Raw genomic sequence first — 22,123 nt, 5'->3', positions numbered from 1 at the left:
CCAGCCCGAGATCGCCCTTTGTTTCTGACCCAACCTGCTGGAGGGTCCTGACCTGCCTGGTCCTCCTCTCCCATCTCTACCAGCCCAGGCCCATTCTGTCACTCTGGCCATCTTTCACTGGCCTGCCAGGAAATCCAGCCTGGCCTGGTGTTCCGGTTTATCTCGGCCCTCCTGATGGGCTCCGGCTCGGCCTGCTGTCCCGGCTGCCACTGTCTGGCAGCTGGATTTTCTTCCCCAGAGCAAATCCACGGTCCACCTTGCCAGGGTTCCAGAATGGCCTCCAATCTTAGCTCTCCTGTCCGTCCTCGGACTGGCCTAGTCAATCTCCTTCTGTCCCACCACTCCAGTCGTGAGCCCTGACGGCTCTACTGTCCTAGCAACCACTCTGCCTTCATAGCTGCCACAGAACATCTCGTGCAATATTCTTTAGAGATTGTGGAGACTTTTCGGCCCATGACTCTCACCCATGTTGGCCAACAATCCCGTAATGGCCTGCACATCAGCTCCAAGGTAGACTTCATTCAGTGTTGAAACAACCGGCAAACACATTGTATGTACCCGGATCCTTCGTTCGCCTTCAGGGAAGAAATACAAATGAAATCACAGTAAATTTATAGCAACAGGACCCAGGGGAAAGTCTTCCACAAATGCTGGGAGCCAGGAGACAAATAGGTTTGAATGAATGAATGGTGCCAAATCTCAGCCTTCTCCCAGGCCTGCTGCGTGATCCTGGGCAGGTCACTTATCTTCTGTGGGCCTCAGGGTCTTCATCTGTAAAATGGGAATAGGATACATGCTTTCCCTACCTCTTAGACAGTAAGCCCCATGTGGGGCAGGGACTGTGACCATTCTGATGATCTTTTAGCTCCCCCTGCTCTTGGCCACCACTTGATGCTTACTAAGTGTCAGAATTAAAGACTCCCTTCACTTCAGATCGGCAGGCGATCCAATCATGCCACAAGAAGGGGAAGGGAAAATTTTAAATAGGTAATACCAACCCCATAATAAAGGCACATATTTTGGTTTTAGTTTTTTTCTAGACTAACCCAGCTTGGACTGAATTTAAGTTGGGGAAAGCTGAACTGTGCCCAGCCGTTTGCGCTACTAGAAGTGTAGTCAATATTTTATTTGAAGCTAGTTTTTCTGGATATTCCAAACCCCATGATTCCTATTCCTTTTTTTGACTAATTCCCACGAGCCCTGGAGATAGAAAAGTCAGGCCAGATTTGATGTTTGTCTAAAACCTTCATTTGCCAGCAGGACGGTGCAGCATCTACCTTGACTGTCACGGCCAGCATGCTCACGTGTTTTATCAGGTCAACCCATACGTATGCAGGTGACGGAAAATTTCAACTAAATTTAGGGTTTCTAATACTTCCAAATTGAGATTTTTTCTTCAAAACAGAATAATTCATTTGCGCACCACATGAAATTGGTGCTTAGGCTGATTTTTCCTTGTGGAAGGATAAAACTCCAAGTCCATGAAAAAACTACTTGAAACTGAAAACACACAGAACTACTTAACAGAATCTAGCTTTACTGCTCCTTGCATAGAACATGAAAAAGGGCTGAACTGCACGAGTGATGCGAAGGAGGAGGCTGAATGGCTGCTGTCCATCTTTGCCGAGAACACAATCAGGGTATAACAAAGTGGACGTAAACTGTAGCAAGAGAGATTTCAGTCAGACAAAAGAAAGCATCCCTGATGAGGAGGATTAATGAATGCTGGAATGGACTGCCCAGGACTTCTCTTCATCCCTGGCAATGCTAAAGCTGGACAACCAACTGCCTATTTAGAATTACCTCACTCACTCCCACCAAGACATGGTTGGTCGAATAACCAACATTTGGGTACTAGGAGAGCCTAGATGGTCTCTATACTGTGAGCTTCTGTTGGGCAGGGCATGTTTTTATCAAAAATGTTGTACTGCACTCTCCCAAGCACTTAGTACAGTGCTCTGTTCATTCATTCATTCAATTGTATTTATTGAGCGTTTACTGTGTGCAGAGCTTACTGTACTAAGCGCTTGGGAAGTACAAGTTGGCAACATATTGAGACGGTCCCTACCCAACAGTGGGCTCACAGTCTAGAAGGGGGAGACAGAGAACAAAACCAAACATATTAACAAAATAAAATAAATAGAATATGTACAAGTAAAATAGAGTAATAAATACGTACAAATATACAGGTGCTGTGGGGAAGGGAAGGAGGTAAGGCTGTGGGGGTGGAGAGGGGGAGGAGGGGGAGAGGAACTAGGGGCTTAGTCTGGGAAGGCCTCCTGGAGGAGGTGAGTTCTCAGTAGGGTCTTGAAGGGAGGAAGAGAGCTAGCTTGGTGGATGTGGGGAGGCAGGGCATTCCAGGCCAGGGGGAGGACGTGGGCCGGGGGTCGACGGCGGGACAGGCGAGAACGAGGCACGGTGAGGAGATTAGTGGCAGAGGAGTGGAGGGTGCGGGCTGGGCTGTAGAAGGAGAGAAGGGAGGTGAGGTAGGAGGGGGCAAGGTGATGGACAGCCTTGAAGCCGAGGGTGAGAAGTTTCTGCCTGATGTGTAGGTTGATTGGTAGCCACTGGAGATTTTTGAGGAGGGGAGTAACATGCCCAGAGCGTTTCTGGACAAAGACAATCCGGGCAGCGGTGTGAAGTATGGATTGAAGTGGGGAGAGACACGAAGATGGGAGATCAGAGAGGAGTACAGTACAGTCCAGGCTGACACTGCTCTGTGCACGGTAAGTGCTGAAAAATAACAATGATTGAGAGTGAGTAGTCAGAACAGGAATTAACTATCTACTTAAGATAACTGTTACCTCAGTTCAAACTATAAAGTCCAAAAGGTTTTCAGAAGTTCTGTGCAAGTGGAAACTCCAGCATAATTTCTGGGTAAACACAGAGGCCCTCTGCTTTTTAATCAGGACAATTACACAACTATCATTCAGCGGACTTTTGTTCAGACAGGGCACTCACAGTATGGTACAATCAGATTACGTACCTTTGCTGGACGTATACAAGAGGGCTGACTGGAAAGAAACCACCTGAGTGTCAGTAAGACTCTCTTCTACTGACATCTGTACTGCATATCCAGCATCCGGGTTCACATTAGGCAAAGACAACAAATCTGTTGATCGTACAAAAAAGTTCCCGTGGAAGGTGTGAATGGAAAGGCCTGCAAAAGAAAAAATGTTTTGGTATTGAAGACTGCACACTGGCAAATAATCAAATACATGAAATTGTGAACACACTAGGCTATTTTTAAAGAAGTCAAGAGGTCATTAAAACGCACTAAGTGTTGCAAGCAACAGTCCAGCAATGAACAGTTTTGTGTATGCTCCAAGCAGCCTGAACTGTGGATCCCACACTGGCCTTTCCAGTCATCCCCATACTCATAATTGAATTTTGCTGTCAGGAGGGTCTTCAAGTGTACACGTGCGTTCACACACCCACTCAAAAATAGCAACCCCCCCCCCCCCCCCCACAAAACCAACACACAGAATGTGGACAGGGCAAACACCAAATGGGGTGTGTGTGTGTGTGGTGTGCGTGCGTGCAGTGTACCAAAAAAGAGCCAATATTTTTTCACAGAGTAGGTGATAACACCTGGAGTTCATTATCACTGGTGACTGGGCAGAAAAGAACAATAAGTTCAAGGATCTGGATTAATTTGTGGTTTACAATCATCAATCGTATTACAATGGGTTCCAAGAAGAAACGTTATGGCCAGAACATGCATAACCATCTCATTCTCTACAGCATTTTTTTTTGGTGCTGCTGTTAAATACAGTACAGAGGTTTCGTGGACTCCTGTTCTGATCCAGTTTGGCCTTTTATTTTTAAAACTAAGCGGAGAACTATGTATCAGCGATCTGGATGGCTTCAGTAGCTGTCTTCTGCTATTCTCCAAACCATTCTGTGTTAGGAATAAACCAGCAATAAGGATTGTGTCATTTGGCCGCATACCATTTTGTGCCCAAACCTGGATGGAAGACTCCTTCCCCACTTGATTTGATGTACCAGAAAGGAAAAGAAAATTCATTTTCCCCATGCCTCTGGGACCCAGTCACTCTATTCCTAGCTTTGAAAATAACCCCTTTAGAGACAAGATACGGAGAACTGAGGGTAGCCTGCTTTGTAGGATTTCCACCTATAAATAGAAGCAACAGTAGTCTCCTGGAAAAAACTGCTTATACCTTTAGTATGAACCAGATATTTTCCTCATTATGTGATCATTAGAACAATTGAAACTTACTGGCAATTACAGTTACAAAGAGAGTTTGCTTAAGAGATACATCCCAGACCAGATTGGGCTTTTCTACTGATTTTTTTTTACAGGGACACGGGATTAAATACAGCACACACCTCCAGTATAGGTTTGTGTGTGGGACTGGGGAGGGAAGGAAGAGAGGGCCATAAGTGTAACTAAATGGTCTGTAGAAAATCAGCTGCTTCTCTTAGCACAACACATCACCTCTTAAGAATGAGGGAAAGGGAAGGAAGAGGGCAGAGAGAAGAAATCAGAAAGCTGAAACAGTGGCAGGTAGGAAAAGTCACAAAAGAAAACCCAGAAAGTTCTGTTCTCCTTGAATACAATGTTAGCAGCAACTCCGAGGAAAGTGTACATAGGAGGCTATGATCCCCTCCACAGCCTTTCATTTGGTATGGTTGTTAGCACTTTGCCTCCAACTCCTTTCAACTTTTCCGTCTGGGATTTCCGCACACCACTTCAGGAGGAGGCGCTCACCTATACATCTCCACCCCCAAACGTCTCCCTCTTCTCCAAAATTCCCAGCAGCTCTGAGGACTCGGGGAAGGGAAAGGATGCTCCTAGGTATAGGAACTCAGATTCAACTTCCAGGAGAGTGAGTGAGCCTATAAAGTGTCTTTGTTGCTACAAAGTGTCTTTGCTGCTCATCTCTTTCCTCTGCCTTGTTTTCTCCTTGTATGTATGTGTGTGGGCTGTCTTGATGTATTCTGGGGAGCTGGCTGCCTTTTGTCTCAGGGACAATTGAAACAGGAATATCTGGAAATTTCACCTCAGCACAATGCACTCACACAGTCTCTGCCACCCTGGGGAAACAATGCCCGGGGCCACGAGAAACAGGGACGGGGGTAGGGAGAAGGAGCACCCCCCGCCAAGAGGAAGCTGATACCCAACCATTCCCTGGAGGTGCTGCTAGAAGGCCAAAGAAGTCTGCCAGGGTTGAAGACAGAAGGAGCTGAATTCTAGGGTGTTTGGCAGTGCTCAGAGACTACTCGATACCAGAGACTTTCCCTTGGGTCAGTTGGACCCAAGCTGGGACACTGAGCATGACAGAAGGACAGACTGCGGATATGGTTCTACGGGTCAGCGAGCTGAGCTTGCTGTGGTTTAGAGCCCCATCTATAACTGGACCTGCCTGCTGGGAAATCACTGCCGCATTTGGTCACCACCACCAACGGGTCTTTGTGCTCCTCTGAGGGGACAGAAACAAGGGGCTGCTTGATGCTTTCTCAGCTCCCCCAGCCCCCTGACAGACTCTTCCCACCAGAGTCTGTCTCCCCGTCTAGACTGTAAGCTCAATGTGGGCCAGGAATGTGTCTCTAATTACTGTTATACTGTCCTCTCCCTACCACTTAGTACATTGCTTTGCCCACAGGAAGTGCTCAGTAAATACAATTGAATGAATTTTATTAGACCAATATTTTAGAATACGAGTTCTCAGAGGGTAGCCCTTAATAGGAAGTACAATGGACTCCATGCTCTTGTAGTACAAAATAAAATAGTCAGATCTACAAGGGAAACATTGTTTCTGACCTTTGGTGCATCTTATCCTCATGACTGCTTCAAAACCAATCTTTCTAGTTAAGTAGCGCTTCAGTTCCTTCTGTAGCTTCTCTACTTGAACTGGATTATGCTGGTGATGGTAAGATGGGTAGTAATAGACACTTCCTGCGGAATATCTAGAAATACAACCTGGAAGATACAAAATACACAATATGGACATTCACAGTTAGTGGCTTTCTGGCGAGTTTAGTCACATTTTTTTAATGCAATCAAATACGTAGTGGTATTTATTAAGCCCTCGTTTAACGCCCACTTCCTTCTACATCACCATTGCCCTCGGATCTGTACCCTTTATTAACCCGTCCCTCAACCCCACGGCACTTAGGTACACATCCGTAATTTATCTGTATTAATGTCCGTCTCCCTCTCTGGACTGTAAGCTTCTCGTGGACAGTTGCCAACTCAGTTATACTGTACTCTCCCAAACGCTTACTACAATGCTCTGCACACAGTAAGCGCTCAATGAATATGACTGATTGATTTAGTGACTGCAAGGCATGTCCTAAGTACTAGGCAGAACAAATGAACTTATCTGCCACCCACAAGGAACTTACAATTCAACAGGGAGAGGGGAGAGACTGCAATTATTTATAAATGCAGCATGCAAATACACATTGGCCAGTGTTTCCAGACTAGGCCATATGAAAGGTCCATTAGGATTCACAACTGTAACAAGAACCAACTGGCATAATTTTCCACCAATGTGATTTTGAATGAAAAACGAACCTGTTCAAGTATGAATTAGGAGTGAATATCTACATTTAAATGATGTTCACTCCGAATTCAACCTTACACAGGTTCTAGAGCTGTCACTTTTTACGGTGGGCAGGAAATGTGTCTGTTGCCGTACTGGACTCTCCCAAGCGCTCAGTACAGTGCTTTGCACACAGTATGTGCTCAACTATGATTAATGAATGAATGGTATCTCTTAAACACTATGTTTCAAGCACTTCCTAGCATTGGGGAGTTACAACTTAATCAGGCCAGATAGAGTCCCTGTCCTGCGCTGGGCTCAGAGCCTAAGCAGCAGGGAGAACAGGTATTGAAAAGGTTTTCCCTGTGCAATGTATATTCCCTATCTTTTCCCTGGCCAGATGAAGCTCCCAGGTCACAGTGCTATGCATTGCACTGACTAACACCCGAGGCTGTCCACCCAAAGTCTGCCTTCAAAAGAAGTTTTTCTCCTGAGCCAATCTTCTCAGGTCTCATACTGCAATGCAGCATTTGGGATTTTTCAGTTACTATTAAGACTGGCCTAAGCAATTTGTTATGAAAAAATAACATCAATAGTATTTACTGAGCACTTACTCTGGGCAGAATACTGTTCTACGCACTTGGGAGAGTACACTACAAGAGAGTTGGCAGACACGTTCTCTGCCAAAATATTGCCACTCACGCCATTCAGTGCAACACTGATAGGGAATCTCTTTACCGATGAGGAAATTAACGGTGGAGCAATGTGAAAAGCAGGAACGTGGCAAAAGTGACTTACCTAAAGAAGCCAAGTCAGAATACTGTCCGCTGAGGAGAAACAAATCAACTGCTACCTGTTGGCCCGAGCAGTCCAGGGCTAACTTCTTATAGAAATCAGTGGACGGTGTGAGATGTATGTCCTGTTCACCACAAGAAATCCCAAGAGAAGTTTCACGAATGCCCTGTACATCAACTTTCCTAACCACCCGAACAACAGTGAACACACCAGAGCTAGAAAACTGTTGTAACGATAGGCACCAATAATAATTACAGCATTTATTAAGAGCTTACTAAGTGTTAATCACTGGGGTACATAGAAGGTGATAAAACCAGACACAGTTCCTGTCCCACCTGGGGCTCACAATCCAGCTTATCCTCTTTTTTCAGATGAGGAAACTAAGGCCCATCAACTCCTAGATTGTTGCAAGAAATGAGTCTGTTTCTGCACACAAGAGCACTGACTGATTCACTGAGCCAGGGGACGGGAGCGTTTCTCAAGTCCTGCCCTTCCCACCTGGCACTCTGCATCACCCTGACTTCGTGGATCACTGCTGGATGGGTGTGACCGAGGGGGACAGGTTAAGGGCAGGGAGGATCAGGTGAGGATTTAGAAGGAACCCAAATTCCTTGGAGATATGCAACACAAACATGGACTCTTCTTCCAGTCTTCTAGACGGTCAAAAGGGGAGCCAGGAAGAGCTTCGCACCATACTGCAGACTCCCCACTCTTCAGTCTATTCCCCTACTCTTCTTCCCTCCTCAAAAATCTTCAATAGCTACCCACTACAAACCATTTCAACCGGGAATACCTGACGTCGGATTCAAGGCTCTCCACCAGCTGCCTTCTCCTCATTCACCCAAGCCCAATCTCTCTAATAATAACAATAGTAATAAATTACGGTATTTGTTAAGTGCTTACTACGGGCCAAGCACTGGGGTAGATGCAAGGTAATCAGATTGTCCCATGTAGGGCTCACAGTCTTAATTCCCATTTTACTGATGAGGTGACAGGCGTTTTTCTAACCTTAGCAGATGCTCTTTGGTTAGGTTCTTCGCGGGATTTTAACGCTCCTGCTCCAATAGATGGAAGCTGGGTTTGGAAGGCAGTGATGCGGCCACCAGTGGGGGACATCAGTTTAAAGGCTGCCTGCAATGCGGGGCCCAGAGCACTCTGAGTCTCTAAAGACTTGGTAAACATCTGCGGCAACGTCTTCAAGAGGTCCTGGATGAGCTGGTGGAATCAAAGAGCAAAAACTCACTTAGGCGTGTCATAATTTTACAGGCTGGATTTCACCATGAGTCAATGGCTAAAACCGAAGACAAGACACATTTGGGAACCACGAGGATGGCTAGAGAACCTACAGACAACATGATAAACAATGGGTTTTGCCTTAAGACAGATGAGCCTATTATTAAGTCGATCTTATAAGATCGGCAAGCAACACGAATCAGGGTTGGGTCCTTACAGTTCTTGCACATGCAGAGGTTCCAGCAAGACTATAAGTCCAAGAGATTTTTTTGCAAAAGTGTCTGACGGTGCAAGGCCTCACTTTTAAGGAATGTCAGGAACTTTAATTCCCTCTACGCATTTCACTCAAGTCCACCACAAAGTGAGTTTCAGGGCTCCCTGCTTTAAAATCTAAACCGTTTAGTAAGTTTGCCAACTAGCGATACCACTTAAAGAAAAAAATCAATATTTACGCAGGATGAGTTGCACGAATAAGGAGAGTTAATGGAATAAAAAAAAGTTTCACTCCACATAGTCATATATGCCAGTAGCCCAGACCATAGACTCATTCGTTAAGATGTTACCCCCTACTGTAAATGTACAGGGTAGACAACATAATCCCTTCAGACACATTCGGTTCACCTCTCACTGCATTATGTCATGTCAATTTCCAGGCTGGTAATAGGACAGTTTCTTCTGAACTGACCCCAAAGTCATTCTGTGAATTAGAAAAGCAAAGTGCACTGAAAGCAGCATAGCTGTTGTGCTTCTTTTAAAAGACGAAATGCCTCCGCTCGAAAACACTACCCGTCCTAAAAGGTTGCCGTAGGATTTGCTACTTTGACACCTTCGTTTGAACAAGCGATACTATTACGCAACATTAAGTCAACAGCAGACTACAACACTACACTGCAAAACTTCTAGGGAAGGTGAATTTGAACATACTGCCAATCGTCTAAAATTCTGTAATTTCACAAAACTGGGCAGTATTTTACTGCAGTTCATTTAAATACCACAATGATTTAATTCTACCTTAAATGCCTCGTACCAAGAGGGAAAAGAGGTCTTACCTCTTTATTTTCATTTAAATTTACTAACAAGTTTTCTGGCATTGGTATGAAGACATCTGAAAAAGAAAAGTATTTAGGGTTCAATTATTTCCCAAGACATTAAAGCACTCCTTGTCCCTAATCAAACTCCAGTCCCCGAAGGCTTGATGCATTTGTGCTCAAAAGGAACAGATGTCCTGACGGGCTTACGTTTATGACATCTGGCTTGGTTATGATCACTCTAGGCATCTTCAATCACTCGGCCGATCAGGGGTATTTACCAAGCGCTCTCTGAGTGCAGAGCACTCGCTGTACTGAGCACTTGGAAGAGTAAAATACGATATTTCCCATCAGCACGAATGTAGAGAAGGGATCTGGTGAGCAGAAACCAGAGGACGTGGGACCTCGGGGCATTGGAGCTCAGAGGGAGCCACTGTGGCAGACAGGTGTGCCCCACAGCCTGGGAGGCGAAAAAAGGCAGACGAAACGGGAGAGCTTAAAAACGCATCTGTGGAAGAAAACCCACAGAATGGGCAATTCAATTTGACTGGGTAAGAGCGCTACCCTAAAAAAAACCATTTTAAATTAGCACGTTGTTGGTCCACAGCTTCCTAGTTTGCCAAGGACTCACTAATGAATGATTCACCCCAAAGAGCCGGGCTCCTTAGGTCAAGGGCAGCAATTTGGAAGGTTGGTTTCAGCTCCCTGCTTATTCCTGGAAGCCACCCAGACTCAGGATGCTCGGTGCAGGGAGGAAAATGTTGACTAACAGGAAACCCAGCGGCCTTTTCTACGATAACACACATTATGGCATTTGTTAAGCGATTACTATGTGTCAAGCACTGTTTTAAGCACTAAGGTAGATACAAGTGAATCGCACTGGACACAGCCCCTGTCCAACGTGAGCTCCCAGACTAAGAGGAGGGAGAGCAGGTATTAAATCCCCGTTTCACAGATGAGGAAACTGAGGCATAGAGAAGTTAAGTGACTTGCCCACGGTCACACAGCAGGCAGAGCTGGGATTAGAAGCCAGGGCCTCTGGCTCCCACATCCATGCTCTTTCCTCCAGGCCATGCTGCCGTCTCTCTGAATCTATGAGGCACACTGCTGACGGTGTTTGAATCGCCCAGCTCCTTTGCATAGCAGGGTGCTGTTACCATTCCTGAAGACTGGGATTTGTCTGACATTCGGCGGGGCAAAGTGGCAACCCCTGAACCCACCCGATGTGCAATTTCAAATGAAGAGCTCCATTTGAAGTGCATCTTTAAAACCTGACTGAACAAGCCATATAATAGTTTTGAACATCGTAAAAAAAATACTTGTTTTCTAGCTTAAATTTGTGAACTCAATTATGACTCAATTCACTTATGTCATAAATGGACTCAGTCCAGAACTCTTTGAATGAAGTTACAGTTTCTTGTACTGGCCCTTAAAAGTGAAAACTATTGAAAGTGCCCACAGTTCCCTACTGCTGATTTTGCAAAAAGAGTATCTGTGTGCACTGTCACATACTGACCAACTATATTCCTTTCCAAACAAAACACTTTAGATGGCGACTGTAGCTATGACCAAGGAAAAATTAAGAAAGGAAGAAAGACAGAAAAAAATCTCTACCCCCAAAGATTGACCGTGAACCGAAAACAGTTAAGGAATTTTTTTTAATCTTTCCATGACTACATAAGGGTCTCGTTAATTCACAGGTCTTACCCCAAATATTTAAAATTTGACCCTGAAAGAGACCACTTCTAATCTGTATGCGGTTCTCAATACTCTGTTGATGCTCAGTAAATGTTAAATTGCATTTAGTTAGCACAACTGCAACTTTACTTCCCCATGTGGAAAATCCCTAAGGCATCTGAAAATTTTCATGTCATAAAAGTTTTCCCCATACCTTCAATATCTGAAACTATTAGCATCTGAGGCTGAGACAGGCCTTCTTGCAGACTGTAGAAGTGAATCGCACTGTCAAATGTGATAAAACCAATTTTTGTTCGAGTGTTGCCAGGAAGCCTAAAAAGAAGTTCAGGAGTTAACTATCACAAAACGTTTTTTTTATGTCCCTATACCTAACCACTGGAGATTGTTTGGCCTGGTTCTATTTTACAGGGCAGTAGGGCAAATCAACGTATCACCTATCAAAGCCACCACAGGTTCCACCAATTAAGCAAAGGAGGCTTGAATCCCTCCACCCTCCAGAGGAAGGGTTCCGCCGGGGCTTATTTGAGTACAGATATGCCAACACTCAATCCAAGCAGGACTGGCAGGGGTCTGATGACTCTGGTTAAGGGAACTATTAGCTGGGTAACCTGAGCATGAGTTCCAGAATCCCACAGGTCCCTTGAGGGTGAAGTCTGGGCCAACTTCCAGTCAGGCTTTGATTAAGACAGTCTCAGGGCTCTGGGCTGGGATGGCCAGGAGGTTGGGTTGGGTGGGCTGAGTTGGGCAATTTGAGCCCATGCAGAGTTCCTCTGCATTCCCAGATAGCACAGACTGGTCCCACCTGGCCCACGGCAGTCTCCAATCTGGCTTTTATCTGGCTCTCAATCAAGCAATCAATTTCTTTTAAATGGTCTTTGTTAAACACTATATGAGAAGCAGCATGGCTCGTGGAAAGAGAACACACCTGCGAGTCAGAGGACCTGGGTTCTAATCCCAGTTCTGCCAACTGCTTGCTGTGTGACCTTAGGCTTCACCTCTCTATGCCTTGATTCTCCTGTTCTCCCTCCTACTTAGACTGTGAGCCCCACATAGGACAGGGACTGTGTCCACCCTGACTTGTGTCTACCCCAGCACTTAGAACAGTATTAGACACATAGTAAGCGTTAAACAAATACCATAAAAACCCACAATACAGCACTAAGTGCTGTAGATATAAGTCAGTCAGGTCAGACACAGTCCCTGTTCACAGTCTAAATTGGAGAGAGTAGGATTTAATCCCCATTTTGCAAACGAGGAAACTGGGGCACAGAGAAGAGCAGTGACTTGACCAAGTTCACACAGTAGACAAGTGGCAGAGCTGGATTAGAACCCAGGTCATCTGACTCTCAAGTTCAGGCTCCTTCCATTAGGCCATGCTGCTTCTCAATAGATGGTATTTACTGGGTGCACAATACTGTACTAAACGTTTGGGAGACCACAATACAACAAAGGTGGTAGAGGCGACCCCTGCCTTCGAGGGGTTCACAGACAGACATTAAAATAAATCACAGACATGCACGTAAATGCTGTGGGGCTGAGGGTAAGGGCCCAAATCCAAATTCAAGGATAATGCAAAACACAGAGGGAATAGGGGAAGTGAGAAACCAGAAAACACAGAGAATAAAGGGGTCCTAAAAACGGTGATATAATGACTGGGTTCCAAATACACTCAGTTTTACTAGAATGTATGGGGAAAGTTCCTGACAAACCCTATATTGAAGAAAACACACATTAATGTACATATGTCTTGACCAGCAAAACCATTTCTCCCAATATTGCATCGCGCTCTATTCAAAACAGATGTGCAATGTCAGAATGCACAGAATGCACTTATTTCCTAGTGTCCTATCCAAAGTGCACAACAAAAACACCAATTACAGCAGAATTGTGTGCATTCACATTTGCTTCTCCCGCTAAAAGAGATCATTTATAAGAATCAAATTGAACAGTCCAGAGTTTTCATGCATTACATGTCTGCTACTTCTGTCGTACTGTATGCTCAAGTGTTCTGCAGATAGTAAGCACTCAATAAATATCACTGTTTCCCTTGTTGTCCTCTCCCTAGTCACTCCTGGTTCCTCTTACCTTTTACCTTAACATGTTTAGATGGGTAGATTGCTTCCATTATTCAATTCACTAGCTACACAGAAGCTTACATTTCACCTGTCCTAGTCTCTGATGGATTTTTTAGGGTATTTGTTACGAGCTTACTATGTGCCAGGCACTCTACTAAGCGCCGGGGCAGAGGCAAGAGAATCAGTTTGGACACAGTTCATGTCCCACATGGGATGCACAGTATTAATCCCATTTTACAGATAAGTTAACTGAGGCACAGAAGTTATGTGACTTGCCCAAGGTCACACAGCAGATAAGTGGCAGAGCACTTCTTTTGAAGCACTTCTTCAAAATGCTCCCTTCAGCTCTAATGGAAGATCTTGACAGAGCCAAAGCGACTCACCTTCTCCCAAAGAAGTGACCAAAGGGCCTAACCTTGACAGTTCTCAACTAAAAAAATATATTCCTTTCAATGGTCTGTGTGAGCTATCCTGATACTGAGCATGCTGAATCAAAAATCCTCTGAAATTCAATCTTCTCTTGGACATTCCTGTTACAAGTTTTTGCATGACAGGGGTGCTGGGATCTTCTTTCTAGAAATTATTTTATTTCTAAAAAAAATTTAGGGCTAATTATGCTAAGAATGCATTTCATTTTTATAGGATGGATGCATTAACTTTCAGAAGTACCTAAATTTTTACCACTGCTCACTTGACAACTGAAAATAGGAGTCTATGCTTTAATTGTTAAATTAAATGGCTAAATTAATTGTTTTGAGCACTTCCGCGTGCCTAAAGAGACGATGTAAATATCTTTCTAAATGTCAGTTCACTTGACAAGTTGAAGTTTGAGGAAAGGAAAGGACGAATGAATAGAATAAATCACATTCTAAGGTAAATTTTGAGTTTAATACGAACAGAAGAATTAGGATGTAATTTTTCATTAGGTTACTTTCAGGTCAAAGAATAATTCTCAAGGCATAAGACTTACGAGTCCAGGTTTTCTAGCAAACTCTGGCAGACTGCATTCAAATATCCAGTTTCAACTGCATTGTGAGATACATCAAACACAAAGAGGTACACAGGTGGCTGAGGTGGGCGTAACTAAAAGAACAAAATATATATGCTTTGGTTAAAATTATGTACTGGGACTTCAGTTTTTATCACCCCGGTCACTCATCATGACAGTAAAACAGTGTATCCGGATGGAACTAAATCCACTCAAATAAGCATTTCTATGCCATGTATCTAAGTCACGTTTTCAAAATGGACATCGTTCATGATCCACCCTGTTCCAGTTCACTCTGAGAGATTAAAAATGGAAAAAAAAAAGTTAACTCACCATGTATTCTGAAGGAGCCATAAACTCAATCGTAGCATTTTGAACTTCAGGTCTTCTGTGGGGTTCTCCGTAGACTCTACTCATTGGATTGTACATGAATTCTTCAGGAACTACAAACACAGAGAGCAATTACTAAATACAGCGTCCGCAACAACAGGGAGGAAAGGAGGCAATGCAGCCGCTGACCCAAACAAAAACCGCTCAAGGAGTGTTGAGTAGTTACGGCTGATTGCAGCTTCCTATTTTCAATTTCCAATGGAATTTACCATTTGACCCACTGTCTTCATTCCCTGAATTTAATAATAACGCCTTCAAGAGTTACACGTGACTGCTCGTCGCATTTCACCCTCTTGTGCAGTATGTGATCTAGGGGTAAGCAGAGGCCGTTTCCTCCAGTGACAGATCAGGGACTTCATGGCCAGGGTGGCGGCACTGTGAGCCCACTGTTGGGTAGGGACTGTCTCTATATGTTGCCAATTTGTACTTCCCAAGCGCTTAGTACAGTGCTCTGCACACAGTAAGCGCTCAATAAATACGACTGATTGATTGTTTTGTGCTACCCTTCAGGGTCCCTGGTGGAAGATCGGTGGAGAGGGAGGCTGCTAACAAAGTGGCAGTAGAGGGAAAAGAGAGCAGCATCGTGCAGTGGAGGAAGCCTGAGTCTGGGGGGCAGAAGGTCACGGGTTCTAATCCTGGCTCTGCCACTGGCCTGCTGTGTGACCTTAGGCAAGTCACTTCACTTCTCTGACTCAGTTACCTCATCTGTAAAATGGGGATTGAGGCTCAGAGCCCCACATGGGACCGGGACTGTGTTCAACCAGAGGCGCAGCAGGGCTCAGTGGAAAGAGGGCTTTCTACCAACTCTGTTATATTACATTCTCCCAAGCTTACTGCACACAGTAAGTGTTTTATAAAACCACCAATTGATTATAAGGGGAATGAGGTTGTTAGTGTTGAAGTAACTCCCTGGAGCCTGAGAATCAGGTTGTCCCACGTGCTTTGCACAGTGCTTTGCACATAGTAAGTGCTTAACAAATGCCATCATTATTATTATTTGCTTGTGTCCATCCCAGCACTTAGCACAGTGCCTGGCACATATTAAGCACTTAACAAATACCATCATTATTATTATTACTTAGACTGTGAGCCCAGTAACTGGCAGGGACTTTGTCCAACACGATTATCTTAATCTACCCCAGGGCCTAAAACATAAACACTTGACCTCTCACCCACACCGTCTCTGGCCTGGAACGCCTTCCCCCAACAGACAATTACGCTCCCCTCCTTACTGAAGGCACATCTCCTGCAAGAGGTCTTCCCTGCCTAAGCTCTCTTTTCCTTTTCTTCCACTCCCTTCCGTGACACCCTGACTTGCTCCCTTTATTCATTAAACCCTCCCAGCCCCACAGCACTTGGGCATTTCTTTTATTTATATTAATGTCTGTCTCCCCCTCTAGATTCTAAGCTCTTTGTGGGCAGGGAATGTGTTTTATACCGTACTCTTCCCAGCCCTTAGTACAGTGCTCTGCATACAGTAAGGGCTGGATAAATACAATTGGCTGACTTGACAAATACAAGAATAATTATTATATCGTTATTACTAAGGGAGTTGGAAGGGAGAGAAGGGCAGGAGTAAGGAGGGTGAGGTTTCCAGGCTGGCATGGAAACCACCCCATGCCAAGTTTTCCAGCGGCAGCAGCAAACTGGCCAGCAAAATGGCCCTTCTACCGATAAGCAACCGCAGCAGGCTGGGATACGGCTGTCTAGCAAGGGCCACATCAGTTGTGGTGCCTTTCTGAACTGAAATACAGGAATCCAAATAGGATCCAAGCATGCCCGTCTCAGGCAACTTCACAAGTTCACCAGGTGACCTAATTTCTGAAGTCATTTCAAGAGCCAAGGGCTGGACTATCACAGCCTCCTGAAAGGCCATAACTACAAGTTATGCATTCCCCAAACCTTTATGGCTTTATCCAGCCTCACTACAAATCCTCGTTAAATTGTAGCTATGGAAAGGAAGACTTCCCTCTCCCCCGGTCCATATTTTCCTTTCCAGATCTTTTCTTGAATAAAAACGTATGTTCACCTCTGCTTTTGTTCCCACTTACACGAAATGGTTCCCACGTGATAAAATGGGAAGAATTTTGAGGAGTAGCATGATCTAGTGGAAAGAGCATGGTCTGATAGTCAAAAGGACCTGGGTTCTAAACCCAGCTCCGTCACTTACCTGCTCTGTGACCTTGGGCAAGTCACTTAACTTTCCTGTGCCTAAGTGCCTGTAAAATGGCGATTAAGACTGTGAGCCCCACGTGGGGCAGGGACTGTCTCTAACCCGATTTGCTTGTATCCATACCAGCCATAAGTACAGTGCCTGGCACTTTAGTAAGCGCTCAGATACCATAAAAAAAAAGAAAAATGGAATTCATCTCAGAAAAAGCATTTGTTAGTTTACAGTAGCACCTGCCCCTACCAACACTTTTTCTGTCCGCCAATTTTGCAGCTTTCTAAATCTCATTACTAAATGCCAAGTGTTAGCTTATAGGAAACGAAGAAGGCACGGGCCAGCTACGGGTGATAGGCTCGGGTGCTCTCAGGCAGGGAGTTTGCAGTCCTAAAGTACTCATGGGAGTGCTGTAAGAGAATCGCAGACAGATTCCCAGGCTCCAGGGAGTTACTTCAACACTAACAACCTCATTCCCCTTATAATCAATTGGCGGTTTTAGAAAACACTGTGTGCAGTAAGCTTGGGAGAGTGTAATATAACAGAGTTGGTAGATATGTTCCCTGCCCATAAGGAGCTTATACTTTAGAGGATAATGGCATTTGTTAAGCATTACTACGTGCCAGGCATTGTACTACGCACTGGGGTAGATACACGCTAGTCAGGTCGACCCCAACCCCGGTCCCACAAGGGACTTAAAGCCTAAGTGGGAGGGAGAACTCCCCATTTTACAGTTGAAGAAATTGAGGCACAGGGAAATAATGTCACGCAGCAGGCATGTGGCAGAGCTGGGATTTCTAATTCCCGGGCCCATGCTCTTTTTTTTTTTTAAATAAGCAGCATGGCCTAGTGGATAGACCATGGGCCTTGGAAGTCCGAAGAACCTGGATTCTCATCCCAGCTCCATCACATGTCTGCTGTGTAACCTTTGGTAAGCCACTTAAATTCTCTGGGCCTCAGTTACCTCATCTGTAAAACGGGCGTTAGGATTGCGAGCTATTTGTGGGACAGGGACTATGTCCAACCTGATTAGCTTGCATAATAATGATGGAATTTGTTGAGTACTTACTGGGTGTCAGGCATTGTACTAAGCGCTGTACTAAATATCTACTCTAGCTCTTAGTACAGTGGCTGTACAGAGAAGCAGCGTGGCTTGGTGGGACGAGCATGGGCTTGGGAGTCAGAGGCTGTGGGTTCTAATCCCTGCTCCAAAGTTTATCAGCTGTGTGACTTTGGGCAAGTCACTTAACTTCTCTGGGCCTCAGTTACCTCATCTGTAAAATGGGGGTTAAGACTGTGAGCCCCACGTGGGACAACCTGATTACCTTGTAGCTACCCCAGGGTTTAGAACAGTGCTTGGTACATAGAAAGTGCTTAACAAATACCATCATTATTATTATTATTATGTACCATAAAAAAAGAGAGGGTGTAGACAGAGAATGGAAGAGGACCGAGAATTGGACGTTGAGGGACTCCCACAGTAAGGGGGTTGGAAGCAGAGGAGGAGCCTGAGAATGAGCGATCAGAGAGATAGCGCCACATGGTACCAAGACTCACCCAAGACCCAGAGAGGTTTTTTGTTTTTGTTTTGGGGGGAGGAAGGGGATTACTTAGAATAGGGAGCATTCCCAGACCCCCGCTGAGTGTCCCTGGGTGAGCATATTCAAAATCCTCTGGTTTAATACCTACCGTCATTCACTCGGTAACACAAGTTGCACTTCCATCTCCTTTGGTCAAGAAAGCTGACAAAGGGGTTGATGTATGTCCTACACGAACGACATCTCACAATTGTACTGGAGGTAACTACAGGCAATTGCTACAAAAGACAAAGTTATTACGCTCTAAAACAACATCTTAAGGAATGCTTTTCAGGCCTTGGGATCACACCTATTGCTTCTCACGTGAGTCCTGACGGAGGCACAGTTCTGCAGCTACACAGTATTTGTAATTTAAGGTACGGCACTTCAAACAGTCTGATCTGGCTTTTTTACTGCAAAAGTACAGGAGTTGAATCTGGCTGCTGTTCCCTCCTCGCCTTCCGGCAGCCTCTTTCCATGACTCCAAGGAGCAATCAGCACACTCAGAAATTTAGGGTGGCCCAAAAGTGTGTCCAGAGAAATCACACTGAAAGCACCACTCAGAAACAAATTACTTCTGCTTCTATTTAAGTAGAGTGTCCTTTGTCATAATACCCCATTTACTGTTTTCTTACTCATACAATTCAAAAGGCACAATTTCTTCAAGAGAAAGGTGATTAATCAAGTGATAAAGGCTACAAAGATATAAGAGCCACCACATCTTGAGAAAGCCACCTCTGGGCTCCCTCTCAGAATCTCCCTCAACAGTAGCATTTTACTTGGAACCTGGCTGAGACAGAGTTCAAATTTTCAATCTAGGCCCCTGGGAGGAAGAGAAACATCAATTTTACAAGTGTCTAAATTACTCCTCAAGTTATTTTTTTTCCTGAATGATTACAGTTAAAGGACAATCACATGCCTGATTTTATATATCTGGAGAGACTCATTTCGAGCACTTTAACATACCAGTAAGTCTTTGAAAGGATGAAGCAGCAGTCCCAAAGGAAGTTTGGCTTTGTTCAATAAGGCCTGAGTTTGAGGAATATTGGTCAAGGTACACCGAAACAACCTAGACAGATGAAAATGAATATCTGAGCAAGTAAAAGTTACGTAGTTAAAAAAAAAATTTGCGGGGCACCCACCAATAATTAATTTCAGCCAGATCCCTTTGAAAATTTCACTGCCAACTAAAACCAAGCATTTTAACTCAGGCACTTCCAGAAAGAGAGGCCAAATCATCCATCCCACCCCAGTTAAGTCACTATGTTGGCTGCAATAAAATTTTTCCTCATCAGGCTATTAAACACGGTTTCCATTATATTGGCAGAGTTGAGTTACGGTTTTCATTTAGTAGAGGTACAATAGTCTCATTTAGTTTTCTCATTTCAAAAATAAATGTCAAAATTATATTTGAAAAATAAAGTTTTGAACATGACTCTGAATGGACCATTTCGGACACTGACCCTCAAGTTACCAGTAACCCCCAATATGAAAGGCGTTAAACATTTATCCAAATCCCCTGACACGTAAGTGAGGTTTTCATAGTGAATGCACTTGAAAGGCACGTTTTAGACAAGGGCAATCCGTGCAGCTGATTCCATCCTTTAGCAGGCAGGAACCAGGAAACAAACTCTGGAGTGGCATTAGATGTTTTTCCAAATCCCAGGAGTTGGCTGGGAGGAGGGAGAAGTTCGAAGGACCCAGGAGCCAACGGAAAGAGTAATCTGCTGGACCAGTCTTGGACTACCAGCATTTTTTATGCAGCTGGGTGTAGAACAAGGGATATTCTCTAACCACAAGGTCCTCCCAAGATGCTCCAGCTTTAGGTAAGTATAATCGTCCGAGTATAACACGTTGAGTACTACAGCACAATTTTCCTTAATGCAAGGTTTTGCAAGAACACTCAGAGAGAAGCAGCCGGGCTGAACCTGGGAGTCAGAAGACCTGGGTTCTAACCCTAGCTCCGCCACTTGTTTGCTGGGTGACCGTAGGCAAGGCGCTTGACTTCTGTTTCTCAGTTCCCTCAGCTGCAGAATGGTGACTCAATGCCTGTTCTCTCTCCTACTTCGAATGTGAGCCCCATATAGGATCTGATTACCTTGTGTCAACCCCAGTGTTTAGTATAGTGCTTTGACACATATTAAACGCTTAAATACCACAATGATTTTCATTATTGTTCTAGGAGTGTCTCCCCCATCAAGTCGGTCTTCCAGCATGTTATCTGGCTGGACGGTTTGTATTTCGAACCACAACCTGGTGGTTACCCAGGAGTCTAATTGCTGGGCCTGTCAGTTGTTGGTTTGGTCCCGGTCTACTGTTCCAGCAGCCAATCTGCCGTAAGGGACAGATCAAAAGTCTCACGAGGCTTAAGAGGTGGAATGCAACAGAACAAAAGGTTTTCTCTTTGTGAGAGAAAACCGAATTGGGGATACCCCAGTAACAGGACCCCTATGTCTCAAAGTATTCAAATGAGTCCATTTTCAAGGCAATCGGCCTGGAGTTCTTCAACTTGTTTCAGTTAAGTGCTCATGTAATTTCCAAGCGCTTATTACAGTGCTCTGCACGCAGTAGGGGCTCAATAAATAAGATTGAATGAATGAAATCAAATTTACTGTTCTTGAAACACCTTTATACTCATTTTAAGAAAATCATCCTTGCCATGAATTCATGGCTTATATATCTAAAATAAAATCTGGGAAATGGAGAAATCATTGCAGGTTAAGTTTTAGACGATTTTGCATTACTTTTAAAAGTCTTACTCTGGGTTACAGTTGAGTTTCTGGATATCTTCATGCAGGTTTGGGACAGGAGCCTTTAATGGGGTTGGAGGAAGCATATTTCTCTCTTGGAGAAGATTGACCATTCTTAATCCTTCAGGGTGTAAACTCAAGCCACCCATGGTTGCAGTTAAGTGATTAGCACCTATGGGAGACTTAAAAAAAATTCATTTACATTAATTGGTTTTTCGATTTACTTTTCTAAAAACTCGGCTTTCTAAATTCAATCAATTTATCCAATTCAACAATACCGTAGCTCTGAAGAAAACATGCAAAAATAGAAAGCTTTAAATAAAAGTGTGCAGCTCATCAATTACAAAAGGTTGTCTTCACATTAATTAAGGAAACTTTGGAACATTGCAAGTCGTCCAAACCAGTCCTGGAGAACTCCTCGGTAAGGCAAAGGCAAGGGCCGGCGAGGGGTGTGACGGACAGAGGGAAGAGTAGTAAAGCAACAAAAGCTTACCTGAGAAAATGGCTGCGGTCCACTGGGATACTGCAAGGATGTGGACGACATTCCCGGTGCCCCGGGCACAGCTACATTTTGGTAGCCTGGTGGTAAAGTTGGATACGAATACCCAACGTTTCGAGCCATTTTAGGATTCTGGCTGGGAGGATGTGATGCTCCTAAATATAGAAGAGAAATGTGAGTCTAAACATAAAAAAGAGAAGCATACTTCCACTACAACCAGAACGGGGCATGTTATCGTAAAGAGTCATGCATGACTACAGCTAAGACCATTCATGTAATTTGCAAAATGCTCGTGGATTGATTTACATTTCAAAGAGGATGAAATTATTACGAATTTCCTTCTGTGCACTTAAATTTTCTGCTCCCAAAATATTAACAGCATATTATAATTTATTTTCATTTTGAATTTGTATTGAA

The 22,123-nt window shown here is 44.3% G+C and overlaps 1 protein-coding gene across 1 annotated transcript in view; it reads right to left on the bottom strand.

The window, feature by feature from the left end:
- SEC24A (SEC24 homolog A, COPII coat complex component) overlaps positions 1-22,123 on the bottom strand; it is a 52,611-nt gene that overhangs the window by 11,157 nt on the left and 19,331 nt on the right. Inside the window, exons 5-17 of the mRNA XM_038740594.1 lie at positions 21,701-21,861; positions 21,217-21,389; positions 19,424-19,526; positions 18,570-18,696; positions 14,660-14,769; positions 14,309-14,421; positions 11,457-11,575; positions 9,587-9,642; positions 8,313-8,519; positions 7,308-7,428; positions 5,786-5,944; positions 2,987-3,160; positions 465-575 (exon numbers count right to left, since the gene is read on the bottom strand). Coding sequence (XP_038596522.1) covers positions 465-575; positions 2,987-3,160; positions 5,786-5,944; positions 7,308-7,428; positions 8,313-8,519; positions 9,587-9,642; positions 11,457-11,575; positions 14,309-14,421; positions 14,660-14,769; positions 18,570-18,696; positions 19,424-19,526; positions 21,217-21,389; positions 21,701-21,861 — 1,734 coding nt within the window. The remainder of the gene's footprint in view (positions 1-464; positions 576-2,986; positions 3,161-5,785; positions 5,945-7,307; positions 7,429-8,312; positions 8,520-9,586; positions 9,643-11,456; positions 11,576-14,308; positions 14,422-14,659; positions 14,770-18,569; positions 18,697-19,423; positions 19,527-21,216; positions 21,390-21,700; positions 21,862-22,123) is intronic.

This window comes from Tachyglossus aculeatus, chromosome X1 (genome assembly GCF_015852505.1).
Source record: "Tachyglossus aculeatus isolate mTacAcu1 chromosome X1, mTacAcu1.pri, whole genome shotgun sequence".
In the NCBI taxonomy this organism is placed as follows: Eukaryota; Metazoa; Chordata; class Mammalia; order Monotremata; family Tachyglossidae; genus Tachyglossus; species Tachyglossus aculeatus.
Note: the sequence above shows the minus strand (reverse complement) of the source record. Positions and strands in the feature narration are given on the sequence as shown.